Raw genomic sequence first — 21,495 nt, 5'->3', positions numbered from 1 at the left:
CTTCTCTCTGTGGAGCTGGGATCCCAACTAGTTCTAGATATAATTTTTAGTTTCTTTTCCTTTTATATTATTTTTATACTATTTAAATAAAACGAAAAATGCAGAACAGATGTAGATTTAAGAGTAAAACTTAAAGCATTACATCTCAGCATGATATTACTTTTGAAGTGTTTCAAAATTGTACATAAACTTGATGGGTGGTGGCTATATTAGTTTTGAAAACTTCTTGAAGGACACCATTTATAAGCTTAATGTGTTACTAGGTTCTTACCTACTTCATGTTTTTTCCGGGCTATGGGGAACACATTTTATAGTTTAATATATTAATTTGATGGCATCCATTTATACCAAATTGAGTACTTATTAGTATGTTTATTTATATAAACCATGTGACATTATTACCTTCATTCATCTGTGAAATTTGAAATATCCATCCGGACAATTTTTAAAATCATTATGATTTTCTTATTCTCCTCCTTCCCAATCCAGCTTAGGGTGGAAAAATATGTAGCAAAACACACAAAAATAGTGATTTGTTAGTACATTGCATGCACAAAGCTGACAATTATAAACGAAAAACAGGTTCGTTATCTTCAAAACTTTTGTCCAGCATTTGACAGAAGGCTATGCTACTTTAACCTTGTAGGACACATCTGCAAGATGTGACAAGATACCATACCCCGCAACAGTTGTGAGGAGGCCAAGAAATCCCAGAATCTGCAGAGTTGTGAAGAGATTGAGCTGCAAAAAAGAAAAAATCATCAAATGAGGCATAGGTCACAGCTCTACTGAAATGACAATGCGAAGTGATTATACCTTGAGCCAGAAGAGAAGATAAAGCCCAAGGATCGATGCAAGGCCACCGTGAAACGCAAGAGCCGAGAGAGCTGGAAGACCGGAAGTAGGCGCGTTGCCAAAGTTGATATTCAACAGCCTCATCTGCCAGAGAATTCAAAATCAAAGGAACTATAAAATAGAGGAAGCGTTTTGCCATACCCCAACAAGGAAAGCGAGGAAGGGAAGGATGGTGAAGGCCAGAAACGTGTAAGAGAGCGCTGTTGGAGGCCGTTTCTCGGGAGTCCGGAAGATGTGTGCTATCTCGGCTTTTGGTTTGAAAACAGCCATGGGATCGGTCTCCACGGCCGGTGTTTTCTTTGACGCGCCCTCTGGAGGCTCTGGAAGGTCGAGTTCCAGACTTCCCAGATTCCAGAGGAAAGAGTTGGCCTGGTTGAAAGCAAAGACAGAAAAAAAAAATGAGCATTTGTTCGAGAGATAAAGTGTATGTACCATTTTGGCGTCCCCGACAATGAGATCCATGTCGTATTGGCCCGATAGATAATGCAGCTCCTCTACGAGTCCAAGGAAATCCTATACGAAAGCTGGGAATTGCGTAAAACTAGCGATGGCAGCTTACCAGCTGAAGAGCGTATCCCTTTTTCGACGACTTGAAGAGAAACAGACGCTCAGATTTGCCATACCGTAATCGGAAAAACACCTTCCACGACCCAAACATATGGATTACAGAAGATCTCGAGCAAGAAAAAAACTTCTTTGTAAAAAAAGTCATACCTGATGAGCAGAAAATAGAGCTCCTTCTGGAGTAGTGAGCTTGAAGGAAATCTTAAGCTTTTGCAGGTGGTTTGCGGACAGCGCAACGGATTTTTTCTCCTCGAATTTCAACCTGGCAGCCGAATTTCCACTCCACAAAGAAAGAAATGCAGAGCAAAAAATTTACTCTGTTTTGTAGTCGGGAGTGTCGGTGTCCCAGATAGAGATCGCGACATCCGAGACGAGAATGGTCGACGCATCCTTGGGATCGGCTTGAATCAAGCTCCAAAGGCAGATGAGAAGAGCAGCAGCAAGAAATCCTAGAAATCCACAGACGAAAATCAGATCACTGCGCCGCGGATCCTACCTCGCAAGCCCATCGCTCGCCGAAAAAAACCCTAGCTAGGGGTTAGGTCTTGTTAAACAATGCTTATTTCTTTAATTTATTGATAATTTAATCACTCAATTAAATTACATGGTTGTGAGGAACAAACGCGTGCACTGTTCTCTCGTGTCTCCAGGGCTGGTGACTGCGAGAAGCCAAGAAAATGTAGTTTGTAGCGGAACACTTGAAAGATTTTCACATACCAGTGTGCCCGATGGTCCTCTCCGACTCGAAAATTTCGTGATCGTTGCCTCCCTGAGAATCAAAACCGAGTTTTTGAAGACGCTAAGAAATGGTACACGTACCTTGAAAGTTTTGTCTCCGAAGAAATGGATCTCCTTGAAATCGTCGAGGAACTGGAGGCAGTAAGTTTTATCCCAGCCTCTGGGAAAAACCTGGAAAAACCACAGAAGTTTAGAATCCGAGAAGGCGAGCAGTGTGCCTGGAGCTTACATCGAAACTAATCTGGCCACCGATCGAGTAAGTAAGCGGCAAATGTGAAAAATTTTCCTTGAGAACATTAACCATGTCCCGTCGTATGTTATGAATCTGGTTGAGAGGAAACAGTGAGCACTAGAAAATAACAGTGTTTTTTCTTTACCTTGTCATATTGCTCGAAAGCATCGCGTTCTTCCTGGCTACAATTACGTCCGATAGGAGAAACGTTTAGCATACCCGTCCTAAACTCGATAAAAGTTCCTCTAACAAAACCAAGAAATCCATCAGTAGCTCCGTTTGGCCTTAGAAGCTCTCAGATCTTACCTCTTGATAGGAATGTCCAAATCTGCGATGTAGTGAAGCACGAAATTTATAAATTCCTGCATCGTTTTCCAACGTTACCATCGGCTCAAAACATCAATTTTTTTAAAATAATTTGTTTTACCTTGAGCTGATCGTCTCCAAGAAAGCTTTTTAGGCTCTGAAGTAAAAAAGGCATTGGTTTCTTCAGGGAGCAAAAAAAGATGACAGATCTTACCTGGCTACCAATTTGAGATCCACCTTTGTGAGCAACAAGGCCATTCTCAGAGAAAACATAGTCATAATCGTTGATAGCTGAAGAAAAACGGAAGGAAAAACAAGGAAAAGGAAAGGGGAAAAAAACGATCAGAAAATCCTTCCAGCAGAGCTTTGAATCTGATTCTACTCACTGTTCTTGCCAAGCTGCTCCGAGATTTTCGACAGATCCGAGCCACCAACGACCCCGACAGTGATCACCTGTTTGCATGCCAGCCTTAGAAACCTCTGTGGAACAGGGGATTTGATCTACATACCTTTCGGAGCTCCTGCAAGAAATCTAGCATTTCAACGGAAGCGACCTGGAGATTCGATCAAGAATCAGCGAGATGATGGGGAACTGCAAAGAAAATCTGACCTTCCTCGGCGGCGTGAGCGTTCCATCCACATCGAACAGCGCAATCACACCCGCCATTGCTCGCGAGATAGATCTGTGAATACCTAGAGAAGATCTATTCTAGAGGAGCGCCCCCACGCCCCGCCCAAACCAGCTACGATTTGGTGCGAAGGAATTAAATACACACCGCGAAAAGGTTAAAAGGCAAACTTAGATTAACGGTTGTGAGGCGGCCACGTAGCAGTACTTAAGCGCCTGGGATTTAGGGCTCTTGGTCGATTTTTCTTTTAGGGTTTCTGGGGCTGCTGGGGGGGACGAAGCCAGGAGAAATCGCCGGGAGGAATCGTTTGATCGTTTTCTCATTCTCGAGAGTGATTCTGCCGCTACATGGTGGATATTTGTAGTTTTTTCCGAGCGTTTGTTGAATCTCCGTGGTTTTCCAGGCAGGGAAGATCATCGCGAACTTGCTCGTTCTTGGAGGAGGAGCGCTGGTGAAAGCTGTTGCTCAGGCGTACAAGCAAGCGATCGTCAGTGAGTCCATTCTAGAGAAGAGATTTTGATCAGAGGGGAAAATATCTGTTTGAGTGTGTTCTAGATGCAAATAAATCGGGCGTTGCTCACGAGACGGTCCAAAACCTTGCACACAAGACAAGTAAGTCGATGACCTTGCATGAAGCAAGGATGATCCTTGGAGTGGCTGAAAACACTCCCTGGGAAGAAGTTCTACAGGTAAATGCGATCTTTGTGCCGCTCTTCTCGTCTAACACTTGTTTTCTCTCGTTTTCTTGCCTTTGAAGAAATACGACAAGATGTTTCAGAAGAATGCGGAGATGGGAACTTTCTATCTCCAATCCAAAGTTCACAGGGCAAAAGAATGTTTAGAAGCCGCGAAACGGGCAGGGGGATGATACCGCGACGATAGCAACGGGGGATTCTTTAGCAACGGTGGGGGGGAAGAACGATCGGCATAAGAAGGTTTTGTAAAATGGTTTAGCTAGCTAAGAGCGCAGCAGCTAGAGCGAAGCATGAGAGCGAACGCTTGCTGTTTTTTTTTAAATCTCACTGGAGAAGAATAAGGTTCTTTTGACGGACAGCTCGAGCGCGTCTTTGGATTGATCTAACTTTTCTTTGCTGTGATATCCATCCAGATCCAGTGCGCGAAATCTCCCAAGAGTTTTTAAGCGTTCGTGCGGGATCGATATGAAAGCACTCAGCAAAGCGAGGTTTTGGTGGAATTTTTGGGTGCTCCTGTCGGTGAAAACGCTGGTCTCCATTAACGTTTGCATGGAATTTGTGTCAGGATCCGCAAGAACACCAAAAAAAAGTTTTTTAAGCATTGTTCCCACTTTGGTGGATGCTAAGCAGTGGATTCCTTCTGATCAAAGGATCATGGCTAGAAATTATACAAAATTACCTATCGTCCATTGTAGCCTATTTTCATATCCCTTTCATGTCTGCTTCTCGTGTTCCTGGCACACTGATTGCCCGCATTGGGAACGTGTTGGTCGGACACGTGGCAAGGCGCTCGTGACACGTCACCGGCGACTTGCCCACGTCACGTCCCTTCCACACCGCCACCACGTGTTGCGGGCCCCACTCGAGGCGCGCGTCCGCCACGTGTGCCGTACACCGGAACCGGATATTCTGCCCTGTGGAGGGCGGAGATTCGGCGGGCATCTTTATTGACCGTCAGACAACGACGCTGACCGGTCCCAAGGGCGCTATTTAAAACCTTCAAACTACCTGACTCGGAATTTAGGGCTGAGCAATTTTTTTTGGGTGTGCGGAGGAATCAGAGCGTGTGTTCTTGCGTTGCCGATCTGCGCGCTCGCGTGTCTCGATCGGGGATTCTAAAGAAATCTCGCGATTTCGGCGTGTGATTGGGGTGAGCTAGAGCTATCGGCTGTGTCGGTTAGCCATTTCTTCTCCTCTGCGAATGCAGGCTTGAGATTTTAATTGCTTTGGCAAGGCGGCGGCTGGCTGCTGGCGGCGGCGAGGGAGTTTTTTTTCCCCTCTTTTTCTTTTTTTCGCTTGGCGCCGTGTAGATCGATCGATAGATAGATCGAGGATGGTCGGAGAGCCAGTCGTGCTGTTGGTGACCGATGCCGCTGCGCTGCCCGGAAGCGCCGTCGTTTGGGCGATGAGCGCCTTCGCGGACAAGGCAGCTCTCGGCAAGAGCCTCGCGATCTCTACTCATGCATCTCAATTCGGTCAGTCATTGTTTCCATTCGTTTCCTTGTTCTTATTCTTCATCGGGACTTAAAATTTTCTTTTTCCTCAGGTGGGAAGCTCAAGCAATCTTCGTCTAGCTTGGAAGTCGTAATTTCTCTTGGAATTGCGTCACTAGAGTGGGTCAAGGAGGTCTCTCGAGTGCTGAAACCGGGAGGGATTCTCGTTGTTCGTACGAGCGAGGTGTATTTTTTTTCTTCGTTTTTCTTTCGTTTTTTTAAAAAATTTAGCTCATGTGATTCTCGTGTTCAAGTTGCTAACTTGACGTGAATTTCAGGATAAGGCAGCAGTACAGCGAAGCCTTGTATTGGCCGGCTTTGTAAGCATTGAGACAATGGAACCTGTGGAAGGGCTTTCTCTAGCAGATGGCTTATCAGGAATTTCCCTGAGTGACTCCGTTTTGGTACGAAAAATATTTCAAGCTTCTCTCTTGATCCTTACCTCGTTCTTCTCTTTTCTCGTTTCGTATAATTCAAGCTTCGAGCACAAAAGCCGGCATGGGAAGCTGGAGTCTCGTTTCCAATCAAGAGAAAAGCAGTGGCGGCTCAAGGTGACAAGAATCTTCTGGACGTTATAGAAATGTGGGGAACTAACCAGAGAAGTTTTTAACAGATACGGCAGTCGAGCGCGCCGTAACTTCAAACGGTTCTTCTGCTATAGCAAGCTGGAAACTCCCAACGGTGGATTTGGATGAGGATGATTTCGATCTTGTCGACGAGGATAGTTTGCTTACAGAGGAGGACTTGAAACGCCCCGAATTGCCTGCAGGTCTGACCCGTCTCGAATTTCAAACTCAATTGTGCCTTTTCTCATTTTCTTCCTCTTTTGTTTGCAGCTGACGACTGTGAAGTTGGAAATGCTGGTCGCAAGGCCTGCAAGAACTGCACCTGTGGCCGTGCTGAGCTTGAAGAGGAAGGAAAACTTCCGGACGAGTTGTTAAACAATCCGATATCTCAGTGTGGAAGCGTAAGTTTTGCTGCCTTTTCTCGCTCCAAAGTTCTCATAAGTCGCTCTCCAGTGTGGCCTGGGTGATGCTTTTCGTTGTGGAACTTGCCCGTATCGAGGACTTCCTCCATTCAAACTTGGCGAGAAGGTGAGCGAGCCTTTTCTTATAGAGTCCTCTTGGTCTAAAGAACTCTTTGGTCTTTTCCCTTTCAGATCACTCTTTCGGGCACGCTGCTAACAGCTGATGTTTGAGCGATATGATTCATAGCCGGGGACGTAACTGGATCATCCCCTTGTCACAAAATTCCGGTTTTGCAAGGAGCAAAAGCTTTGATATGTTTTCTTTTAGAAATCAAAAAACTGTTGAAAACTGACTAGAAAGAGCGTGTCGATCGGATGATCCAAATCCAGTTTAAATTCGACGGGTATTGGATTCGAACGCGCAACCTTTCACACTGTTTTTCCCGCGCAAATTTGAAAAAAGCCCTAGAGTGGAAGAATGAGGGTCACAGCAGCGATGGATTCTTCGCCCGAAGCGCTGCTCGTCCGGATCTTCAACGAGTGCCAGCAGACGCACGCATCGCATCGGCGGCATCTCAAGGATCTTGTCAAATCCAGGCGCCAGCAAGACCAGCAAGAGTTCGCAGGGCTTTTCAAGAGGTTTGTGACCCCGATCTTCGATGTCATGAAGAAGGAGCCAGCAGTAGAGCGGATTGTCAAGTTTGTGGCCAGCGTAGTCACGTTTAGGGACGAGAATGCGGCGGAGTGTGATGCGTTTCTGGAGGATTTCGTAGACTTCCTTCTCTCTGCGGTTGATTCTTCCAACAAGAGCGTCCGATATCGTAGCTGCCAAATTCTTTCTGAGGTGAGCATAGTTTTTCTGTTCTTTCTTTTTTCTTATGTGCTTATTTCACCCGATAGTTTTCATCGATCAAGCTCACGATTTTCTTCGCCCTACAGGTGATCATGATGTTGGGAGAGGACACTGAAGTAAATGCGGAGCTCTGGGATGAGATGACTGCTGCCATGGAACGAAGAATCCAAGATAAAATTGCCGGCATCAGAGTTTTTGCTGCTCGTTCTCTGGGTCGTTTATTTTCCGATGACAAAGACAATTCGCAGTACCGACTTTCCTTACAATTTGATCCTAGTCCCGTAAGTTCTATTTGTATTTCTTTGTTTTCTCGCTTGCTTACACTTTTACCAGGACGTGAGAAAAGCAGCTCTCTTGGCCATTCCGGTCTTAAATACAACGATCTCGGATATTGTTAGCAGAACGGGCGATGTGAGCGCAGCGGTTCGGAAAGCAGCGTATTCAGTCATAAGAGACATTCCCATACAGAGTCTGAGGTGAGCGTTTGATGATTTCGTTAGCAGGAGCTGATTCACGTTTAATTTTAACAGTATTCGCCAGCGGGCGCTTGTGCTTCAGCGTGGCCTGCTGGACAGGGAGTCCACAGTGCAAGTCGAGTGTAGGAGCATGTTGAAAGATGGATGGCTCACGAGAGATTGCCAGAAGGATCCCTTGATCCTTCTTAAGCTCCTTGACGTTGAAACAAATGAGAAAGCGGGAGAGCTTGTGATGCAACAACTTTTGACAGAAGACTGCATGGGGGTGGACAACAGTCAAAGTCTTAGAGACTACTTAGATCATGATGGCACCAATGAAGGTAACTTACATTCTGCGTACCTCTCGCTTTTCAACTTTTTTTTTATAGGAAAGATTCGGTTCATGGAACCTGAAGAAGCGCTGTATTGGAGAACGCTATGTGCACACCTACACTCGGAGGCTCAGGTTGTGTTTTGTGTCTAAATGCTGCGTTAGATTTTGAAAAGTTTGTTAACTTGGTTGAAGGCGAAGAGCTCGGACGCGGCAAAATCTCGAGGGGCTCAAGCTGACGTTCTTGAAGCCGTTGCGGCTGATAAAGCTCAGTTGCTGGACTCGATACTACCGGCAACGGTTGCAGAATTTGTTACGCTGGTCGAGGCACATCATACCGCAGGTATACTATACTCTTTAGTCGATGCTGATCTTCTAATGCTAATGACTTTTTCTGAAGGATCAAGTCAATCGTTTGTGTCTCGCCAACTCCTCCTGCTAGCCAACGTGCTTGACTTTTCGGACATGGCAAGCAGAAAATGCGCCGCGGCTTCGATAAATAATTTTCTTTACCAGTGGACAAGTCCTGATCGCGGTCCCGAAATGACTGGAGATGGAATCTATCTGGGAGGGGGGAAGGAATGGTCCGACGCATTTGTGCAGCTTGCCAAGAAAGTTCATGCAACCCCAGATGCTTTTGAGGAGGCGATGGCTCAAGCTGCACTGGACTTGGGAAAAGTTTGCAGAGAAGGAGGGGCCGGTGCTCTTCAATGGCTTCAATGTTTGGCAACAACCGGCATTTTACTGGAAAACCTGAGATCAATACGCCAGTTCCCTGCTCATGTAATGGAAACACAAGAGATGGTTGACGGATTACTCATCCCTGCGGTAAGTGAATTGAAATGGTTGACGCTAACGCTGATGCTTGCTATAGGCTAACCACTTGGTGGCGGACGTTCGACGAGCAGGTGTCAGATGCTTGTCCCTGTACTGTTTGTCCGAAGAGCATCCAAGCGTGCGGGTTATCCGCCAACTTGAAGAAGCTCTTATCAAGAGTTATGGTGCTGAAAAGATCATGGCCATCAAAGGCATGTTCGACCTTGTGATGTCCCATGGTGCTGGGTTAATGGACAGTCAGCGGGCATCACATTCTCCTGGGCAGATGCAGCTGCCTCTTCTGCAGCTGCTAGCAGATATTCTGAGCGACCAACACGATATTTATGTTCAGGAGGACATAGGGGAAACAGAGTCCGCAAGAAGTGTTGCAGCTGAAGGTTTTGCAAAGTTGCTATTGCATAGTAAGCGATTTCCGGAGCTGGGCCTTGTCCGGAGCAGGGTTCTATCTGACTTATTTCGCATGTACTTTGACGAAGACACGAAAAGCATCCCGAGGTACGTCGTTTTTGCTCGTGCCAAAAGCTAATACTTTTTCCAGGTTGGGACAATGTCTTTCTGTTTTCTTTCACAACTACGCGTCGGCTACACCAGAACATAAGGTAATATTGAAAGCTCTGTCTGATACATCCATCCATCAACTGTGGACGTGTTTGCAGCGGTGCATCGCTGAGGTTTTCGTCCCTGTGTTGCGTAAAGAATGGCCTGGTCTTACTGGAAGTGCATGCAACTCACATATCGCCGCGATCAGGAAAAAAAATGCGTCTCACTTGTCGCGGTTTATGCTTGAGCTCCTGAAGCAGCCATTGTTCTCGCAGCAAAACCCCGATGAGTCTGCTGACTTCGCAATCCTTGCAATCGATCTAGCTCGTGAGGTAGATATGAAAACCATTGTAATTGACACTGTGACCAGCTTACTTTCCAGATAATGCGGTTTTCATCGAGAAAAACACTAGCTGTTAAAGCTTACAAGTCCGCGCTTTGCAAGGTTCTCGTTTCATTAAAGTTTCTGCCGTCACGACAGAAAGAGATCAGGGCCATGAGAGCGCTCCTTTCTCTGTAAGTTACCAGCATTTAGACCAGCTGATTTTTTTTTTTTTCTTTCGGCAGGGTCATCGATGAGATGGCGGGAGAGAAGCTTCTGCTCAAGGAACTCAGGGCAATGGCTGCAGAGCTCAAGAGCTTGGACTCGACCAAGGATGAAACTATTGGAAACGACGAGCTAGAGACTCTCCTAGGTAACGTAGACTTGAAGTCCTAGATTTTACGTCGACACGTTTTTCTTTTTGTGAAGCTTCGTTGGGATTCCTTGCCGAAGACGCTCCGCCAGAAGCAGCACCAGCTAAAACACCACGAAGTAAGCCTTTCAAAGTTCAAGAAAACTCTGGTTATCCAACTTTTTTCTTTCCAGAGCCCAAGGCACGCGCAGCTCCGTCAAGTGTATCTTCCGATTCTTCCGAGAGTGGCGTCCAGACGCCACCAAAAGCCACCGCCAGCGTCGCTCGGTCGCAGCGGAATTGCAAGACAGTGGCGATGGAGCGAATGCAATCGATCCGAGCGACCGCCAAGAGCAAGATGATCGATTTCGAGTCGGAAGAGAGCGAGACAACGTCAGAGGAAGAACTCGAGTCTCCTATATAAATAAGTTTGTAAGAGAGATCCAGAGTTTAGGGTTTTGCGAAGATCAAAAAAATGGAGGGATTCGGAGCTCATGCCGCTGGGGGAAGCTCGGGTACGTTTGGAAGCTCCGATTCTAGCGATCGTCATCGGCGGGACGATTGGAGCGGCGCTTATGATCCCTATCGGCACTCCAGCTATGATCGCGATCGCATCGCGGATCACCGACAATCCGGCACGCAAAGGGGGAGCCCTTCGGCCTGTTGTTGGCTCCCCCCAGTTTTCATTCTAGGTACCGCATTTGATCTCTCTCGCGCTCTCTTTCTTGTTCCTAGAGACCGACTCTTTGTAGATTTGTCGGTGCAGCTACTGTATTGTCTTTGTTTGGCCTCCATCCTCCACTGGAAATCGAAGCTGGACTGGGCTACTCGCGTCTCATCGATACCAATCCACTGTTTGTACGAGAAATCCAGGTTCTTCCTCTTTGATCTTCCTTCTCCTTTGGAGTGGCCTCGAAATTTTTTTGTTTTTCTTTAGGTGAGAAGATTTCAGGGAACTGGAGAACCAGTTGTTTACTCGTTCCACCACCGTCCAGCTTTGGAAGACGTTTTGGAATGGTCACATGACTATGATCAAGGTTTGCATGCCCAAAGCCACCAGGTGTGAGTCGCGATCTTTTCTATAGCATTTACATGTCTTGTTCGCTGTTTTAATTGTTTTTTTTCTTTTTTTTCTTTTTTCCGCTAGGAATGGGCATTGTGGCTCAACAAAGGTTCTGTGATGACAATAAAATACAACGTCATGGAGCCGGACTCGGATCTTATATTTGCGATTTTTCAAGGTTGTTGCTGCTTAAGTGGTGCGTGGATTCACTGGTTCTTCTTCGTACAGGCAAAGAGAACTTCCTTACTTGGGTGGCTGATCCATTGCATCCAACTTCTTCTGTTTTCCGCCAGAAAGTGAAAGGTAGCGCTTATCGTTCATGTCGGCAACTGTATATTGACCATGTCTGGACAGGAAGTGGAGTCTTCGAGTATTTCATCGAGGAAGATGGCGATTACTATTTCGCCTTCGGAAACATGAACGACTATTATATAGAGGTAGAAACAGTGTGATGGTTTCTGTTGATTTCGGAACTTTTGCTGGGTTGATAGGTGGCTCTGCGGCTCGAGGCTCAGCTAAAAGCTTACAGCACGAAAAATCATGATTCTCGGTGCTCCTTGAAGTCGGACGTCTGCAAAATCAAGCTTCCTCTCTTTCAATCTACGTCGATTCTGTTGACCACCTCGGAGCACGATGGGTTGCAACACATGAGAGTCAAGTACAAAGCTCGTTGGGCTACATTCGTAGTTGGCTTTGGTACGTTTGGGTTGAAAGTTCTGTTTTTTATTTGGTGTGTGGCACTAACTTCGGCTTCCAGGAGCCTTGGTGGCTGTTTTGGTACTTCTGGTGAAGAAGAATCCCTGCAAGAAAGCTGACAAGAGGCAAGAGGAGAAAACTAAGCCTGAAGACGCCTCCCCGCTTATTGATGAAAAACTATCAAACGAGCAGCCTAGTGTTGATCATCGGCATGGGGAAGGTTCACATTCAAGTCCAGGCGACGAACAGCTATGCGCAATCTGCCTGGATGCGCCAAAAGACAGTTTCTTCGATCCGTGCGGCCACTGTGCGACTTGCTATGCCTGCGGAGAGAGGTAACTCATTATTTTCTAGATTCATTTCATGAATGGTCTCTCGTTCCTTTGGTCTTTGCAACAGAATCAAAGCGAGCGGGAACGCAATCTGTCCCATTTGCCGGGAGAACATAAGGACTGTTCGCCGACTCTTTGTTTCATGACTTTGAGGTAAATTCATTCGAGTATCTTGTTTAATCTTTGTGTTCTTGGAAAAGAACGACTTGTATATAGAGCAGGGCGACCCTTGCAAAGTAAAAACGATTACGTTCACTCCATACTTTCCAAAATTGCTAATCAAGCTTGAATTATCGAGAATTCTCTTTCGCATGGAAACCAACTTGTTATGATCTAACAGTTGTTAAGAGAAGATTTCATCGACGATCTAACGGTTCTTAAGAGAAAATGTCATCGACGATCTAACAAGAGAAGATGTCATCGACGGTTTAAATCTCTCGCTAAAATATTTTGGATTGGAGAGCTTTCTTGGGATTTGGAGGTCGAGGTGCTGCGGCGATTGACTTTGGATGATCTCGCACGAGCAGCTCTATACAGGACGGAGTTTGCATGGCGAGCAGTGAGATGATGACCACGAATACCGAAGATTGCACCTGGCTACCATGGTCGAAGACAAAGTAAGATGATCCGGCTGGCCAGTCTCGCCACCGCTGGCTCGAACTTGGCGTGCTCATGCTCGGTGGCTCTTACACGATTGTTTTCGTGGACCTCATCAAGCTAAATGTGGGAGTCCTCGCTTGAGACGGCCTTGTTTACTTCAACGGCCAAGAAGTGAAGCTCTTGGAGATCACCAGCAGTGCCACATACGTTCCCTGGACTTTGGACCTCGAGAATGAGAGCCTTTCCTGGACAAGAGGGAGCCCGTGGCCGGCTGCCCCCGAGAGCTTCCACAAGAGGGTGAAGAAGTGAAACCAGGGAGTTCCAGCCAGGGTGCGTGATGTATGAGAGATCCAAGGAGTCCCGGCCCATATACGCGTGACAGATAAGACGAGGTCATGTTCTTTGTCCTCAACACTGCAGTGATTCACTGGTACAACAGAGCAGATTCAGCATGGGGAGTAAAGCGATTGCCCGAAGCATGAAGTACCAGATGGAGACGGGAACCTCCTTGGTCCTCTATCTTTCTTTCCTTCTTGTGCAATTCCCTCTCTCTCTCTCTCTCTCTCTCTCTCTCTCTCTCTCTCTGTGTCTGTCTCTGTGTGCGCTATATTCACGAAACAGGCCTGAAGGTCGACGTCCATTAGTTGAATTGTTGAAGCACGAATGACCGAGAGTTAAATGCTTTGTGCAAAGTAGAGTTCTTCCTTCTGCAAAGAAATGAAAACTGAATGGTAAAAAGGTGATCTCTGACAAACAGAGGATACAGAATAAGTTTTAAAGCTTCCGGAAGATGGGATGCCAGATCCTTTGATCCTTCTTGTAAGCCCCCTTTATGTTGAAACAAATGAGGAAGCTGGAGAGTAAGAACTTGATGTGAAGACAATCAAAGTCAATGTAAGTTAATGGAAAGTCAATAAAGTCAATGGAAGTCATGCAAAGACAATATATTCAAGTCAATGAAAGTCAATGCAGGTTAATGCGAAGTCAAAATGATCAAAGTGATTTTCACGTCCGAAACTAAAGATGATCCAGGTTGACATTCGAACAGAAGAAGAATATGAGTCTTCGTTGCAGAATCCCGTGCCATGCTCTACAAATTTTCTTCGTTAGCTCGTTCCAACAAAGAACACCTGTGCTGTTTCGTCGTCTGACGCAGAGACAAGGAACTGGCCATCGCTGCATAGCCCAGAACCGTGAGCAACGCAATCACACCAAATACTTTCACAGCTCTACCTTGTTACTGCCATCCCTTGAATGCTCTCGCCATGACCGCGATAAGTTCTCAAGCACGCCCCACTCCTTGCGTCCCACTGCCAGAGCTTGCCATCCTCACAGCCAGTGAAGACTTGCTCGCCATTGCACGACCACACAAGCTTGTAAATCCCAGACTGCCAAACGGAGAAGGATCGATGCAAAGAGATCGAAAACAAAGAAAAGAGCTACTGTGTACCGTGTGTTCGCAAGTCAATCGTGGCGAGAAGCTGTGGTAGAAGTCCCAGATTACGAGTTTTTGGTCCTGTCCTCCCGTGGCTGCTAGCGCCAAACTACAAATCAGAGACACCACCACATCAGGAACGCTTTTTAAAATCTCTCTTGGCTCCCGCTCCTTTTGGTTCTTCTTTCTTTACCTGGGAGACATAGCAACGCACTCAACCGATGCGTCGTGCACGTCATTGAACTCGTGAAGAACCTGAAAGGCATACGTAAGAGGAACTTTCAATGATAGAACTAGAAGTGAATCGAACTTTGCCACTTTGTAAGCTGATAAGGCGGACAAGTCCACATGATGCGCCTGTGAGAACGAGCTTGGAGTCATTGCTGAAGGCGAGGCAATTAACATCTGCCAAAATTTCGTGAGAACGAAATAAACAAAAAAGAGAGACTTTACTTTGCTTCACTCCATGAATACATGCTCCAGATTTTGGATCCCAAACGGAAAACCTCTCCTCAGATCCTGTGCAAACTAGCTTCCCTGCGCAGAAAAAAAAACCAGGCATATGATTTTCCATCGTCCCAAAGATAACATTACCATCGGGTGTAAAACTTCCACACACCACTGTGCCTTGGTGCCCAACAAACATGGTCATGAAAACTCCACTGTCAGCATTCCACATCCACGATGAAAAATCGGATCCAGCGAGTATAACATGGCCGTGAGGGTGCCACTGGATCCACTGCATCAGAAAAACACGAGAAGTTTTTGGAGTCAAGAAAACGAGACGAAAAAAAGAAAGAAAAGAAAGCATGCCTCGATTTCACCCGGACTTTCAAGTCTATGCCTCAGATCGCCAGAAAATGGATTCCATATGTTGACAACTCCATCCGCTCCACCGGAGGCGAGAAGAAGGCCATCGCCACTGAATGCCAAGGCCGTGACACTATCTGTATGGCCTGGAAGAAATCTATAGAAGAAAACCAAAGGAAAAGATAGAAAAGAAAGACACCAACCTTGGAGGAGGAGAGGGGGTGCTTCATCACCGATCCTCCAGATGAATGCCCGCTTGTCACAGCCACCAGTAGCAACCAGAGCTGAGTAGCAAGCGATGGAAACCACAGGCTCTGTAGTACGAGCTCTATGTTTTAGCAAAGCATCAAAATTTCCCAAGAACCTTACCGTCATGGCCCACGAAAACGTGCATGGAATCCCCCTCGATGTCCTCTCCTCCATCTTCTCCATCTTCATCTAGCGACATTCCAGCCATCGCAATCTCCATTTCCCTGTACCTAGGGTTTTAGGGTTCTAAATGGTAGCCCTAATATAACGGGCATCTCTTTGAAGCACTAGGCAAATTTTTTGGCTTATACTTGTTGTCTCTTTGAGGAAGTCTTCTCAATGATTTGAACAAGGCTTGAAACGTATTTTGTCTTTCCATTGGGAAATCAAGCTTTCCAATGTAACTAGGTTTCCAACAGTTTGCGCAAATAGTAGCATTTCGCTCCTTAGCGCTAGAATGGCGCCTCAAGCACAAGCTCCTTGTATGGTGGATGATCAAGAATACGAGAACGAGCTCGTCCAAGTTCTCGCTGAAAGTGGAATCAAGCAAGTTCCACCAAGTTTTGTGCAAACTGTGGAGGATGCTGCCAATCAAGGGGACCTCATACCCGTCATTGACATGGCCGCGCTTAGAGCTGATTCTAGAAGAGAACTCGAGCTCGCCAAGCTCGCGAGCGCCTGCCAGGAATGGGGCTTCTTTCAGGTATGTTGCTTTCTTCTTCTCTTTTCTCATCGTTCTTTGTGCTTGCTGGAAGGTTATCAACCATGGAATGGCAAGCACAAGATCTATTCTAAAATCTGCCAGGGACTTCTTTGAATTGCCGCTGGAGATGAAGAGAACTTGGCAGAAAGTACCAGGCCAAAGTGTTTCTAACATCGAAGGATATGGTCGCTACAATACCTCTTCTCAGACCATCTCTGACTGGGTAGACGTCCTGGTCGTGTACACTGAGCCACCATCATGCAAAAACATTGACAAATGGCCACTGCAACTCAGGTATCTTCTCCTCTACAATGTTACGCTTTCTCAAATACATTATTAAACTTTGGTCTTTCAGAGAAGGCATTGAAAGTTACAGTGATGATCTCAAGGAACTTGTACTGGAGATGAATTGTGCTATATCGGATACACTTGGATTATCTGGAGATTACATCAACAAAATGTGTGGTGAATACTCATCTGCGCTTCGAATCAACTTCTATCCTCCATGCCCAGAGCCAGATAAAGCTCTGGGAGTAAGTCCACACTCGGATGGTTCAACCATCACTGTCCTTTGCGAGGATTCGGGCCATGAAGCTTTACAGGTAAGAAAAAATGGAGATTGGGTATCTGTGAAAGTTGTTCCAAATTCTCTCATTGTCAACATAGGAGACATTGTCCAGGTACTAAACTTCTTGATATTCAAAGCTTTGATTGTACGAGAAAATTTCTTCCAGGTGATTAGCAATGGAAAGTACAAAAGCGTGGAGCATAGAGCAGTTGTCAGCTCTGAACATGATCGAATTTCAGCAGTTATGTTTAATTATCCATCTATGAATTCGCACGTGGAAATCTTTCCAGCGCCGCCACTTTGCAAGGATCACCCTGCTCTATACAAGTCGTTCACTTACTATGAATATCTTTCATTCTATTTGAACCAAAAGGCTCCTGGGAAGGCTCGAGTAGATTCTCTTTTGATCTGATTGTAACATCACATTGCGCTAAATTCTGAACTTTTAATGCCTCTATGATATAATTTCAGCAGTCATGTGTCGAATTGAAAACCTTTCTAGGTACACTTACGACAAAATAGCTTTCATTCTCCAAAGGCCTTCCCTTGTTGAAATCTAGGGCTAGAGTAAAGATTTTCGTGTTTATATATGCAAAGTTCACTCCATGCATGGACAGGAAACACCTAAAAATACCATGTATGGTGTGAGCAAAGCTTCGAACATAAGAAAAGATAGACATTGGTATCTGTTCTTGGTCCATGTACTTCAAGAAAGAAATTCCCTAATAATCAAAGCTTTGAATGGAAAATACAAAAGCATGGAGCATAGAGCTGTTGCATGATCATAATTTCAGAGTCATCTGTGGGTTTGAAAACCTTTCCAGGGATCAATACAAGTCGTTCACTTACTACAAAATATCTTTCATTCTGGACCAAAAGGCTTCCCTTTTGATCTGATGACTTTAGAACATTACATAGTTATAATCGAATCTAAAACTTAGAGCCAAAAGTGGCTAGTATATAAACCTTACAGCAGCCATACTAATTCCTTATGGCAGTGTATGGCATTTTGGGATGCTTTCTACTTATAATTACCACAGCTGTTGGATTCACGTTCAAGGGCTCTGACTATGTTCTCGTTGAGGTGTTGTTCAATCGGACTCTAGACATTATACTTGAGCAGCTAAATCGAATAAATGATAATGCTATGATCCAAATTGGTTCGAGAGCACTCGAAGATGTTGCAGGGGTTGCCTCTCAACGTCTCCATTGGGCTTGTGGTCGGTATGGCAATGATCTCTATGCTGGCGGACAAGGATGCTCTTCAAGCTCCTTCTCACATATTACAGGCCACGCATTCAAGGTTCAAATTGGTGCACTCATTGAAAGCGTGAGAGCTCAACTCTCAAGCATCAGGAGGTCGGGTTTATACCCACGTAGATTTGAGGCCCATTTTGGTAAATACATCTTTGAATATTTTTATCCACCATTGCAAACACCACCGCCCCCACCGCCATGGGGATATCAGCTAGACTCACTGTCCCATGAACAGGATCTAGAAAGAAACATCGAAACATCCATGGGATTAGCAGCAGCTACTACAGATTGTTGGGTTGTAGGGTTTGAACTGGAGAGCAGTAGTCCATTCAACTCAAGGCTATCCAAGGGTGGCTCGCTTTTGTCTCATGACAGGCATTATGCTTTCCATGTGACAAGTGCATGTAACCTGATTTTCTTCGAGCTAGGGGAAGATGGTGTTAGATTTGTGTGGGCGAGTGGAACAGTTGCCCTGGACTGTGTTCTTAGTCTTTCTTTCGAGGGGGTCCTTGGGCTGTTTGATAAGAATGGTTTTCACCTGTGGTCTACTCCTAGGCAATGCTCACAGCCTTGCCTCTTGAGCTCGTCTTTGGTCATCCAGAGGGATGGAAACGTTGTCTTGTATTCTAATGCAAAAGCCATATGGGATACAGGAACTAATAAATAATCCCACTACAAATCATCTAAATAAAGACAAATAAACTTTCCAAAAGACAAAATAATAATGCTTTCAAGTGAAAATAGCCAAAAGACGCTTAAATCATTCTTTGCGAGAGATATACTTTTGTCTATGTAGTGTGTAATTCTTCCAAAATTAAGATCCATGTCAGCGATAGCCGCAAGCATGTCGCGTTGGAATGCGATAACTTTGCATTAAAAGTTCGTCTAAAGCGGCAAATTTGTCGCATGAAAAGAAAATTCTACAAAAAAAACAGAGAGATATTGTACACGTCAATTAAAGAGGAACACATTGCCTTTTGCGGGAAGGTATAATGTGTTGAGGCAGATGCACGAGAGAGCATGGACAACTTCGGCATCCACGCCCTCCACGAAACCTCGCTTCCTCATGTGATCCGAGGTAGCGCGCTTGGCATACAAGCTCTCCACGCGAACCCGATCCCTGGCTCCGTGAAAGAGCTTGAGAACTTTAGCGTACATTGTGCGAGAAATGAGAGTCTGAAAGGGAGAAGCAGTGTAAGTAAGCGCAGGCCTTGATCAAATTTTTTCTTTCTCTCTTACCCCGTAAGTTGATGGCTCGTTCTCCGGATTGCCGTGCATCTTCTGCAAGGCCGAGACAGCGTCCTCGATTATATGAAGTGCCTCGGCGACTATGGTGTTGTTGTCATCCACGCCGATGGATCGCTCCATGTAAGCTTCGTTGATGGTCATCTCCCCTTGCCTCAGCTTCTCTTCGAACCTGGCGAGATCCTTAAGTGCGTAGTTCATGTTTTGATGGCGTATGGCCAGCAGCGCAGCCGTGGCTCCAAGGTGGCTTCTTTTCTCGTCCAGAGCAAGGTGAAAGGCTAATAACGCGACCCTGTGACCGAGAAAATACCAAAAATTATGCTCTAGTTAGAACTAGCATACCACAGAGTTGTGTGACAGGGCTTGTCTGGTGTGGAAAACTTGTCGAGAATCGTGAGAAGATCCTATAGCGCTTTGAAAGTTTAGAGGACGCAAAAAATGAAACATTCAACTTTTGTACCGTGAGTAGATTTTTACGTGGTTTGCTCGATCTTTTAAGCTTACAGCGCGCAAAGTAGGATGCCTGACAGGAAAGAGTCAGTACTCGGAAACAACGAAAAAACATTGGTTACCTGCACAGGGAGCATTACATCAAGGTAGTCATACTTCCAAAGTAGTCGGATTGAAGCGGCTGCTGCACCATAAGCCATCATTGTATTGAGTTCTTGCATGAGTCTAGCCTGAAAAGTTCCATTTTATTCGGCATTTTGTAAAACAAGAACATAAAATTTCTACCTGATTCACAGCCATTAGAGAAGACTTGAACGCTTTGACAGCTTGTGATGTATCCCGACTAAAGCGAAAGCCAAGTCGGGCTGCTATCCTCACTCCGCGGAGCAGCCTAGCTGCAAAAACACATTGAAGCTCAGAAGCCACGGATTAGCGATAGTAGAGGTTTACCAGGATCTTCAGCAAACGATTCGTCAGGAGGAATGATAGTCCGGACCTTTAAAGCAAACAAGATGAGAAATTTCTTTTTTGAGAAAGGCTAGACCGACTACCTTCTTTTTTTCCAGGTCAGGAAGACCTCCAACGTAATCGAAAAGAGTCCGCTCGAACGGGTCATACATAAAACTGGAAAAGTAAAATAATATAATAATTTCTTTTTGTTGAAAAACACGTTGTAAACACATACCCGTTTATGGTAAAATCTCGGCTCATTGTGTTCTCACATCGAAACAAGTCCTCCTTGCTAAAGAAGTCCTTCATAATGTTTCTGGGTTTTCTCCTACCTACGCTAGAAACAGTGTGAAAGCTCGACACCTATGGCAGCGCAAAACGAATGCTAGTAAAAAAACAGAAAAGCCAGGTAGTGACTTTTACCTCAATCGTGTGGCCAAAACAAGTTACATGGCATACAGGAAAGTGTCTACCGACGATCATGGAACGAGAAAAACTTTTCTTGACCTGCAAGAACGAGTCAGCCGTGAATACTTTCGAGGTGCGATTCTTTACCTCGTCAAGATTGGCTGTGGTAATAATATCGTAATCTTTTGGAGCCTGCTTTAGCAGAGAATCTCTTACGCAGCCTCCAACAAGGTAGACACCATAGCCTGCTCACACTTTGATGCATCAGAAGGTAAGTCTTTCCAACGCTCGACTTCTACCTCTGTCCTTAAGCCGCTGTAAAACACTCCACGCACTTTGGGGAATGTTACCATGATAAATGCCACACTCGGCGCCTGTTAACTTCTTCCACTTGGGATTTGCAGCACTGTCTGCAAAAGAAAAGTAACAAACAAAGAATTCAATCAAAAACTTCGAGCAGATACGAGGAAGAACGACTGGGAAACCAGAAAGTTTTTACACTAGTGACATGAAATCACCTGCAAGGACCGCGGCAAGACAAAGAGGCAGACTTGTGAGGACAACCATTTTTTCCTCCTTCTACACAACTACAAACTTAAAGCAAGTTCTCTGCCAAGAACATGGAAGACAAAGTTAAGGAAGTAATCCACACCACATTTTCGACACCAGGAATCCAAGTAATAGAAAAAAAAAAATCTAAAATGCGAACCTTCATCGTCTGTGGCGTCTTCATCATCTCCATCGATAGCTACTGGCAATGGCAGCGGCGCTGCTTCCACAGGTCTCACAGTCCCAAACGCTGGATCTCTCTCCACGTCAATCAGCGGCACTATCTACAATGGCGCTTTAGCAGCGTGTAGCGATGAGATAAGGCGCCACTAACCTGATCTTTAGCCGCGGCGGACAATGTAGAGAGCAATGCGGCGTAGGACGAGCGCAGCGACAAGATTAGTGACGAGCGCTTCGGCCTGATGAGTCCCGGCAGGGCCATTCTCCCGCCGCGAGCCCCTAGTCCCCCATTCCTCGAGCTCCAAAGCCCTAGAATAACCCTTAAACCCTA

The 21,495-nt window shown here is 45.6% G+C and overlaps 9 protein-coding genes across 13 annotated transcripts; 5 read left to right on the top strand and 4 right to left on the bottom strand.

Moving 5' to 3' along the window:
* Positions 1–565: 565 nt before the first annotated feature.
* LOC9635758 (dolichyl-diphosphooligosaccharide--protein glycosyltransferase subunit 2) lies at positions 566–1,976 on the bottom strand. The gene is made up of 8 exons (XM_002967036.2): positions 1,916–1,976; positions 1,736–1,868; positions 1,570–1,681; positions 1,415–1,495; positions 1,288–1,368; positions 997–1,224; positions 817–939; positions 566–741 (listed from the first exon to the last, which is right to left on the bottom strand). The coding sequence occupies exons 1-8, from the start codon at positions 1,926–1,928 to the stop codon at positions 625–627; spliced, it is 888 nt and encodes a 295-aa protein (XP_002967082.2). The 5' UTR covers positions 1,929–1,976; the 3' UTR covers positions 566–624.
* LOC9632314 (phosphomannomutase) lies at positions 1,963–3,459 on the bottom strand. Its single transcript, XM_002967035.2, has 11 exons — positions 3,306–3,459; positions 3,205–3,249; positions 3,082–3,148; positions 2,910–2,986; positions 2,817–2,852; positions 2,696–2,751; positions 2,535–2,634; positions 2,387–2,482; positions 2,239–2,328; positions 2,137–2,188; positions 1,963–2,078 (listed from the first exon to the last, which is right to left on the bottom strand). The coding sequence occupies exons 1-11, from the start codon at positions 3,360–3,362 to the stop codon at positions 2,020–2,022; spliced, it is 735 nt and encodes a 244-aa protein (XP_002967081.1). The 5' UTR covers positions 3,363–3,459; the 3' UTR covers positions 1,963–2,019.
* A 117-nt stretch (positions 3,460–3,576) lies between these two features.
* On the top strand, positions 3,577–4,377 carry LOC9632313 (mitochondrial import inner membrane translocase subunit PAM16 like 2). The gene is made up of 4 exons (XM_002967399.2): positions 3,577–3,674; positions 3,728–3,815; positions 3,880–4,013; positions 4,082–4,377. Exons 1-4 carry the CDS (start codon positions 3,672–3,674, stop codon positions 4,190–4,192), a joined length of 336 nt encoding a protein of 111 aa, XP_002967445.1. The 5' UTR covers positions 3,577–3,671; the 3' UTR covers positions 4,193–4,377.
* Positions 4,378–5,051: 674 nt separating this feature from the next.
* LOC9632312 (anamorsin homolog 2) lies at positions 5,052–6,835 on the top strand. Of its 2 annotated transcripts, XM_024672016.1 has the most exons (9): positions 5,052–5,169; positions 5,227–5,494; positions 5,566–5,696; positions 5,791–5,916; positions 5,991–6,063; positions 6,126–6,281; positions 6,349–6,479; positions 6,532–6,606; positions 6,672–6,835. In XM_024672016.1, the coding sequence occupies exons 2-9, from the start codon at positions 5,353–5,355 to the stop codon at positions 6,708–6,710; spliced, it is 873 nt and encodes a 290-aa protein (XP_024527784.1). In that variant the 5' UTR covers positions 5,052–5,169; positions 5,227–5,352; the 3' UTR covers positions 6,711–6,835. The 2 variants fall into 2 exon arrangements, with proteins under 2 accessions (XP_024527784.1, XP_002967444.1); XM_002967398.2 differs by having other exon boundaries at positions 5,052–5,494.
* Positions 6,836–6,913: 78 nt separating this feature from the next.
* On the top strand, positions 6,914–10,659 carry LOC9632311 (condensin complex subunit 3). 2 transcript variants are annotated; one of them, XM_024672014.1, is made up of 14 exons: positions 6,914–7,323; positions 7,419–7,613; positions 7,666–7,808; positions 7,863–8,128; positions 8,177–8,253; positions 8,314–8,461; positions 8,519–8,946; positions 8,993–9,450; positions 9,494–9,554; positions 9,612–9,827; positions 9,878–10,011; positions 10,063–10,190; positions 10,247–10,309; positions 10,364–10,659. In XM_024672014.1, the coding sequence occupies exons 1-14, from the start codon at positions 6,958–6,960 to the stop codon at positions 10,591–10,593; spliced, it is 2,913 nt and encodes a 970-aa protein (XP_024527782.1). In that variant the 5' UTR covers positions 6,914–6,957; the 3' UTR covers positions 10,594–10,659. The 2 variants fall into 2 exon arrangements, with proteins under 2 accessions (XP_024527782.1, XP_002967443.2); XM_002967397.2 differs by having other exon boundaries at positions 7,863–8,253.
* On the top strand, positions 10,559–12,539 carry LOC9635757. The gene is made up of 9 exons (XM_002967396.2): positions 10,559–10,861; positions 10,936–11,042; positions 11,107–11,229; positions 11,317–11,410; positions 11,461–11,535; positions 11,587–11,669; positions 11,724–11,928; positions 11,990–12,263; positions 12,328–12,539. Exons 1-9 carry the CDS (start codon positions 10,645–10,647, stop codon positions 12,404–12,406), a joined length of 1,257 nt encoding a protein of 418 aa, XP_002967442.2. The 5' UTR covers positions 10,559–10,644; the 3' UTR covers positions 12,407–12,539.
* Positions 12,540–13,779: 1,240 nt separating this feature from the next.
* On the bottom strand, positions 13,780–15,590 carry LOC9632310 (angio-associated migratory cell protein). Of its 2 annotated transcripts, none has more exons than XM_024671991.1 (10): positions 15,475–15,590; positions 15,309–15,419; positions 15,109–15,251; positions 14,890–15,034; positions 14,749–14,832; positions 14,606–14,700; positions 14,489–14,550; positions 14,311–14,404; positions 14,094–14,248; positions 13,780–14,036 (listed from the first exon to the last, which is right to left on the bottom strand). In XM_024671991.1, the coding sequence occupies exons 1-10, from the start codon at positions 15,572–15,574 to the stop codon at positions 13,967–13,969; spliced, it is 1,059 nt and encodes a 352-aa protein (XP_024527759.1). In that variant the 5' UTR covers positions 15,575–15,590; the 3' UTR covers positions 13,780–13,966. The 2 variants fall into 2 exon arrangements, with proteins under 2 accessions (XP_024527759.1, XP_024527760.1); XM_024671992.1 differs by having other exon boundaries at positions 15,109–15,242.
* A 221-nt stretch (positions 15,591–15,811) lies between these two features.
* On the top strand, positions 15,812–17,037 carry LOC9635756 (probable 2-oxoglutarate-dependent dioxygenase ANS). Its single transcript, XM_024672133.1, has 4 exons — positions 15,812–16,057; positions 16,110–16,351; positions 16,413–16,737; positions 16,792–17,037. Exons 1-4 carry the CDS (start codon positions 15,812–15,814, stop codon positions 17,035–17,037), a joined length of 1,059 nt encoding a protein of 352 aa, XP_024527901.1.
* Positions 17,038–18,715: 1,678 nt separating this feature from the next.
* On the bottom strand, positions 18,716–21,478 carry LOC112345447 (poly(A) polymerase I-like). Of its 2 annotated transcripts, XM_024672207.1 has the most exons (15): positions 21,319–21,387; positions 21,145–21,264; positions 20,954–21,044; positions 20,735–20,845; positions 20,583–20,680; positions 20,451–20,534; positions 20,263–20,390; positions 20,129–20,201; positions 20,028–20,073; positions 19,863–19,972; positions 19,700–19,807; positions 19,588–19,650; positions 19,470–19,531; positions 19,122–19,419; positions 18,716–19,058 (listed from the first exon to the last, which is right to left on the bottom strand). In XM_024672207.1, the coding sequence occupies exons 3-15, from the start codon at positions 21,000–21,002 to the stop codon at positions 18,834–18,836; spliced, it is 1,455 nt and encodes a 484-aa protein (XP_024527975.1). In that variant the 5' UTR covers positions 21,003–21,044; positions 21,145–21,264; positions 21,319–21,387; the 3' UTR covers positions 18,716–18,833. The 2 variants fall into 2 exon arrangements, with proteins under 2 accessions (XP_024527975.1, XP_024527974.1); XM_024672206.1 differs by lacking the exon at positions 20,954–21,044 and having other exon boundaries at positions 18,728–19,058; positions 21,145–21,268; positions 21,319–21,478.
* Positions 21,479–21,495: the final 17 nt, after the last annotated feature.

Source organism: Selaginella moellendorffii, unplaced genomic scaffold, assembly GCF_000143415.4.
Source record: "Selaginella moellendorffii unplaced genomic scaffold, v1.0 SELMOscaffold_8, whole genome shotgun sequence".
In the NCBI taxonomy this organism is placed as follows: Eukaryota; Viridiplantae; Streptophyta; class Lycopodiopsida; order Selaginellales; family Selaginellaceae; genus Selaginella; species Selaginella moellendorffii.
Note: the sequence above shows the minus strand (reverse complement) of the source record. Positions and strands in the feature narration are given on the sequence as shown.

Coding starts and splice junctions, on each gene's coding strand:
- LOC9635758 (XM_002967036.2), bottom strand. Junction 1,369..1,414: donor AGGGATACGCTCTTCAGCTG/GTAAGCTGCCAT, acceptor GCTTTCGTATAG/GATTTCCTTGGACTCGTAGA. Junction 940..996: donor TCCTCGCTTTCCTTGTTGGG/GTATGGCAAAAC, acceptor ATTCTCTGGCAG/ATGAGGCTGTTGAATATCAA.
- LOC9632314 (XM_002967035.2), bottom strand. CDS start 3,362: ATGGCGGGTGTGATTGCGCTGTTCGATGTGGATGGAACGCTCACGCCG. Junction 2,189..2,238: donor TCGGAGACAAAACTTTCAAG/GTACGTGTACCA, acceptor TTTGATTCTCAG/GGAGGCAACGATCACGAAAT. Junction 2,079..2,136: donor GAGGACCATCGGGCACACTG/GTATGTGAAAAT, acceptor GGCTTCTCGCAG/TCACCAGCCCTGGAGACACG.
- LOC9632313 (XM_002967399.2), top strand. Junction 3,816..3,879: donor GTACAAGCAAGCGATCGTCA/GTGAGTCCATTC, acceptor AGTGTGTTCTAG/ATGCAAATAAATCGGGCGTT. Junction 4,014..4,081: donor CCTGGGAAGAAGTTCTACAG/GTAAATGCGATC, acceptor TTGCCTTTGAAG/AAATACGACAAGATGTTTCA.
- LOC9632312 (XM_024672016.1), top strand. CDS start 5,353: ATGGTCGGAGAGCCAGTCGTGCTGTTGGTGACCGATGCCGCTGCGCTG. Junction 6,282..6,348: donor ACGCCCCGAATTGCCTGCAG/GTCTGACCCGTC, acceptor TTTTGTTTGCAG/CTGACGACTGTGAAGTTGGA. Junction 6,607..6,671: donor CATTCAAACTTGGCGAGAAG/GTGAGCGAGCCT, acceptor TTTCCCTTTCAG/ATCACTCTTTCGGGCACGCT.
- LOC9632311 (XM_002967397.2), top strand. CDS start 6,958: ATGAGGGTCACAGCAGCGATGGATTCTTCGCCCGAAGCGCTGCTCGTC. Junction 7,809..7,862: donor ATTCCCATACAGAGTCTGAG/GTGAGCGTTTGA, acceptor TAATTTTAACAG/TATTCGCCAGCGGGCGCTTG. Junction 8,947..8,992: donor ACGGATTACTCATCCCTGCG/GTAAGTGAATTG, acceptor TGCTTGCTATAG/GCTAACCACTTGGTGGCGGA.
- LOC9635757 (XM_002967396.2), top strand. CDS start 10,645: ATGGAGGGATTCGGAGCTCATGCCGCTGGGGGAAGCTCGGGTACGTTT. Junction 11,411..11,460: donor TATATTTGCGATTTTTCAAG/GTTGTTGCTGCT, acceptor TTCTTCGTACAG/GCAAAGAGAACTTCCTTACT. Junction 12,264..12,327: donor TGCTATGCCTGCGGAGAGAG/GTAACTCATTAT, acceptor TCTTTGCAACAG/AATCAAAGCGAGCGGGAACG.
- LOC9632310 (XM_024671991.1), bottom strand. CDS start 15,574: ATGGAGATTGCGATGGCTGGAATGTCGCTAGATGAAGATGGAGAAGAT. Junction 15,035..15,108: donor AAAGTCCGGGTGAAATCGAG/GCATGCTTTCTT, acceptor TTTCTGATGCAG/TGGATCCAGTGGCACCCTCA. Junction 14,551..14,605: donor TCAGCTTACAAAGTGGCAAA/GTTCGATTCACT, acceptor TATGCCTTTCAG/GTTCTTCACGAGTTCAATGA.
- LOC9635756 (XM_024672133.1), top strand. CDS start 15,812: ATGGCGCCTCAAGCACAAGCTCCTTGTATGGTGGATGATCAAGAATAC. Junction 16,058..16,109: donor AGGAATGGGGCTTCTTTCAG/GTATGTTGCTTT, acceptor GCTTGCTGGAAG/GTTATCAACCATGGAATGGC. Junction 16,352..16,412: donor AAATGGCCACTGCAACTCAG/GTATCTTCTCCT, acceptor TTGGTCTTTCAG/AGAAGGCATTGAAAGTTACA.
- LOC112345447 (XM_024672206.1), bottom strand. CDS start 21,426: ATGGCCCTGCCGGGACTCATCAGGCCGAAGCGCTCGTCACTAATCTTG. Junction 20,074..20,128: donor CTGACCTGGAAAAAAAGAAG/GTAGTCGGTCTA, acceptor TTTGCTTTAAAG/GTCCGGACTATCATTCCTCC. Junction 19,420..19,469: donor CCCTGTCACACAACTCTGTG/GTATGCTAGTTC, acceptor TCTCGGTCACAG/GGTCGCGTTATTAGCCTTTC.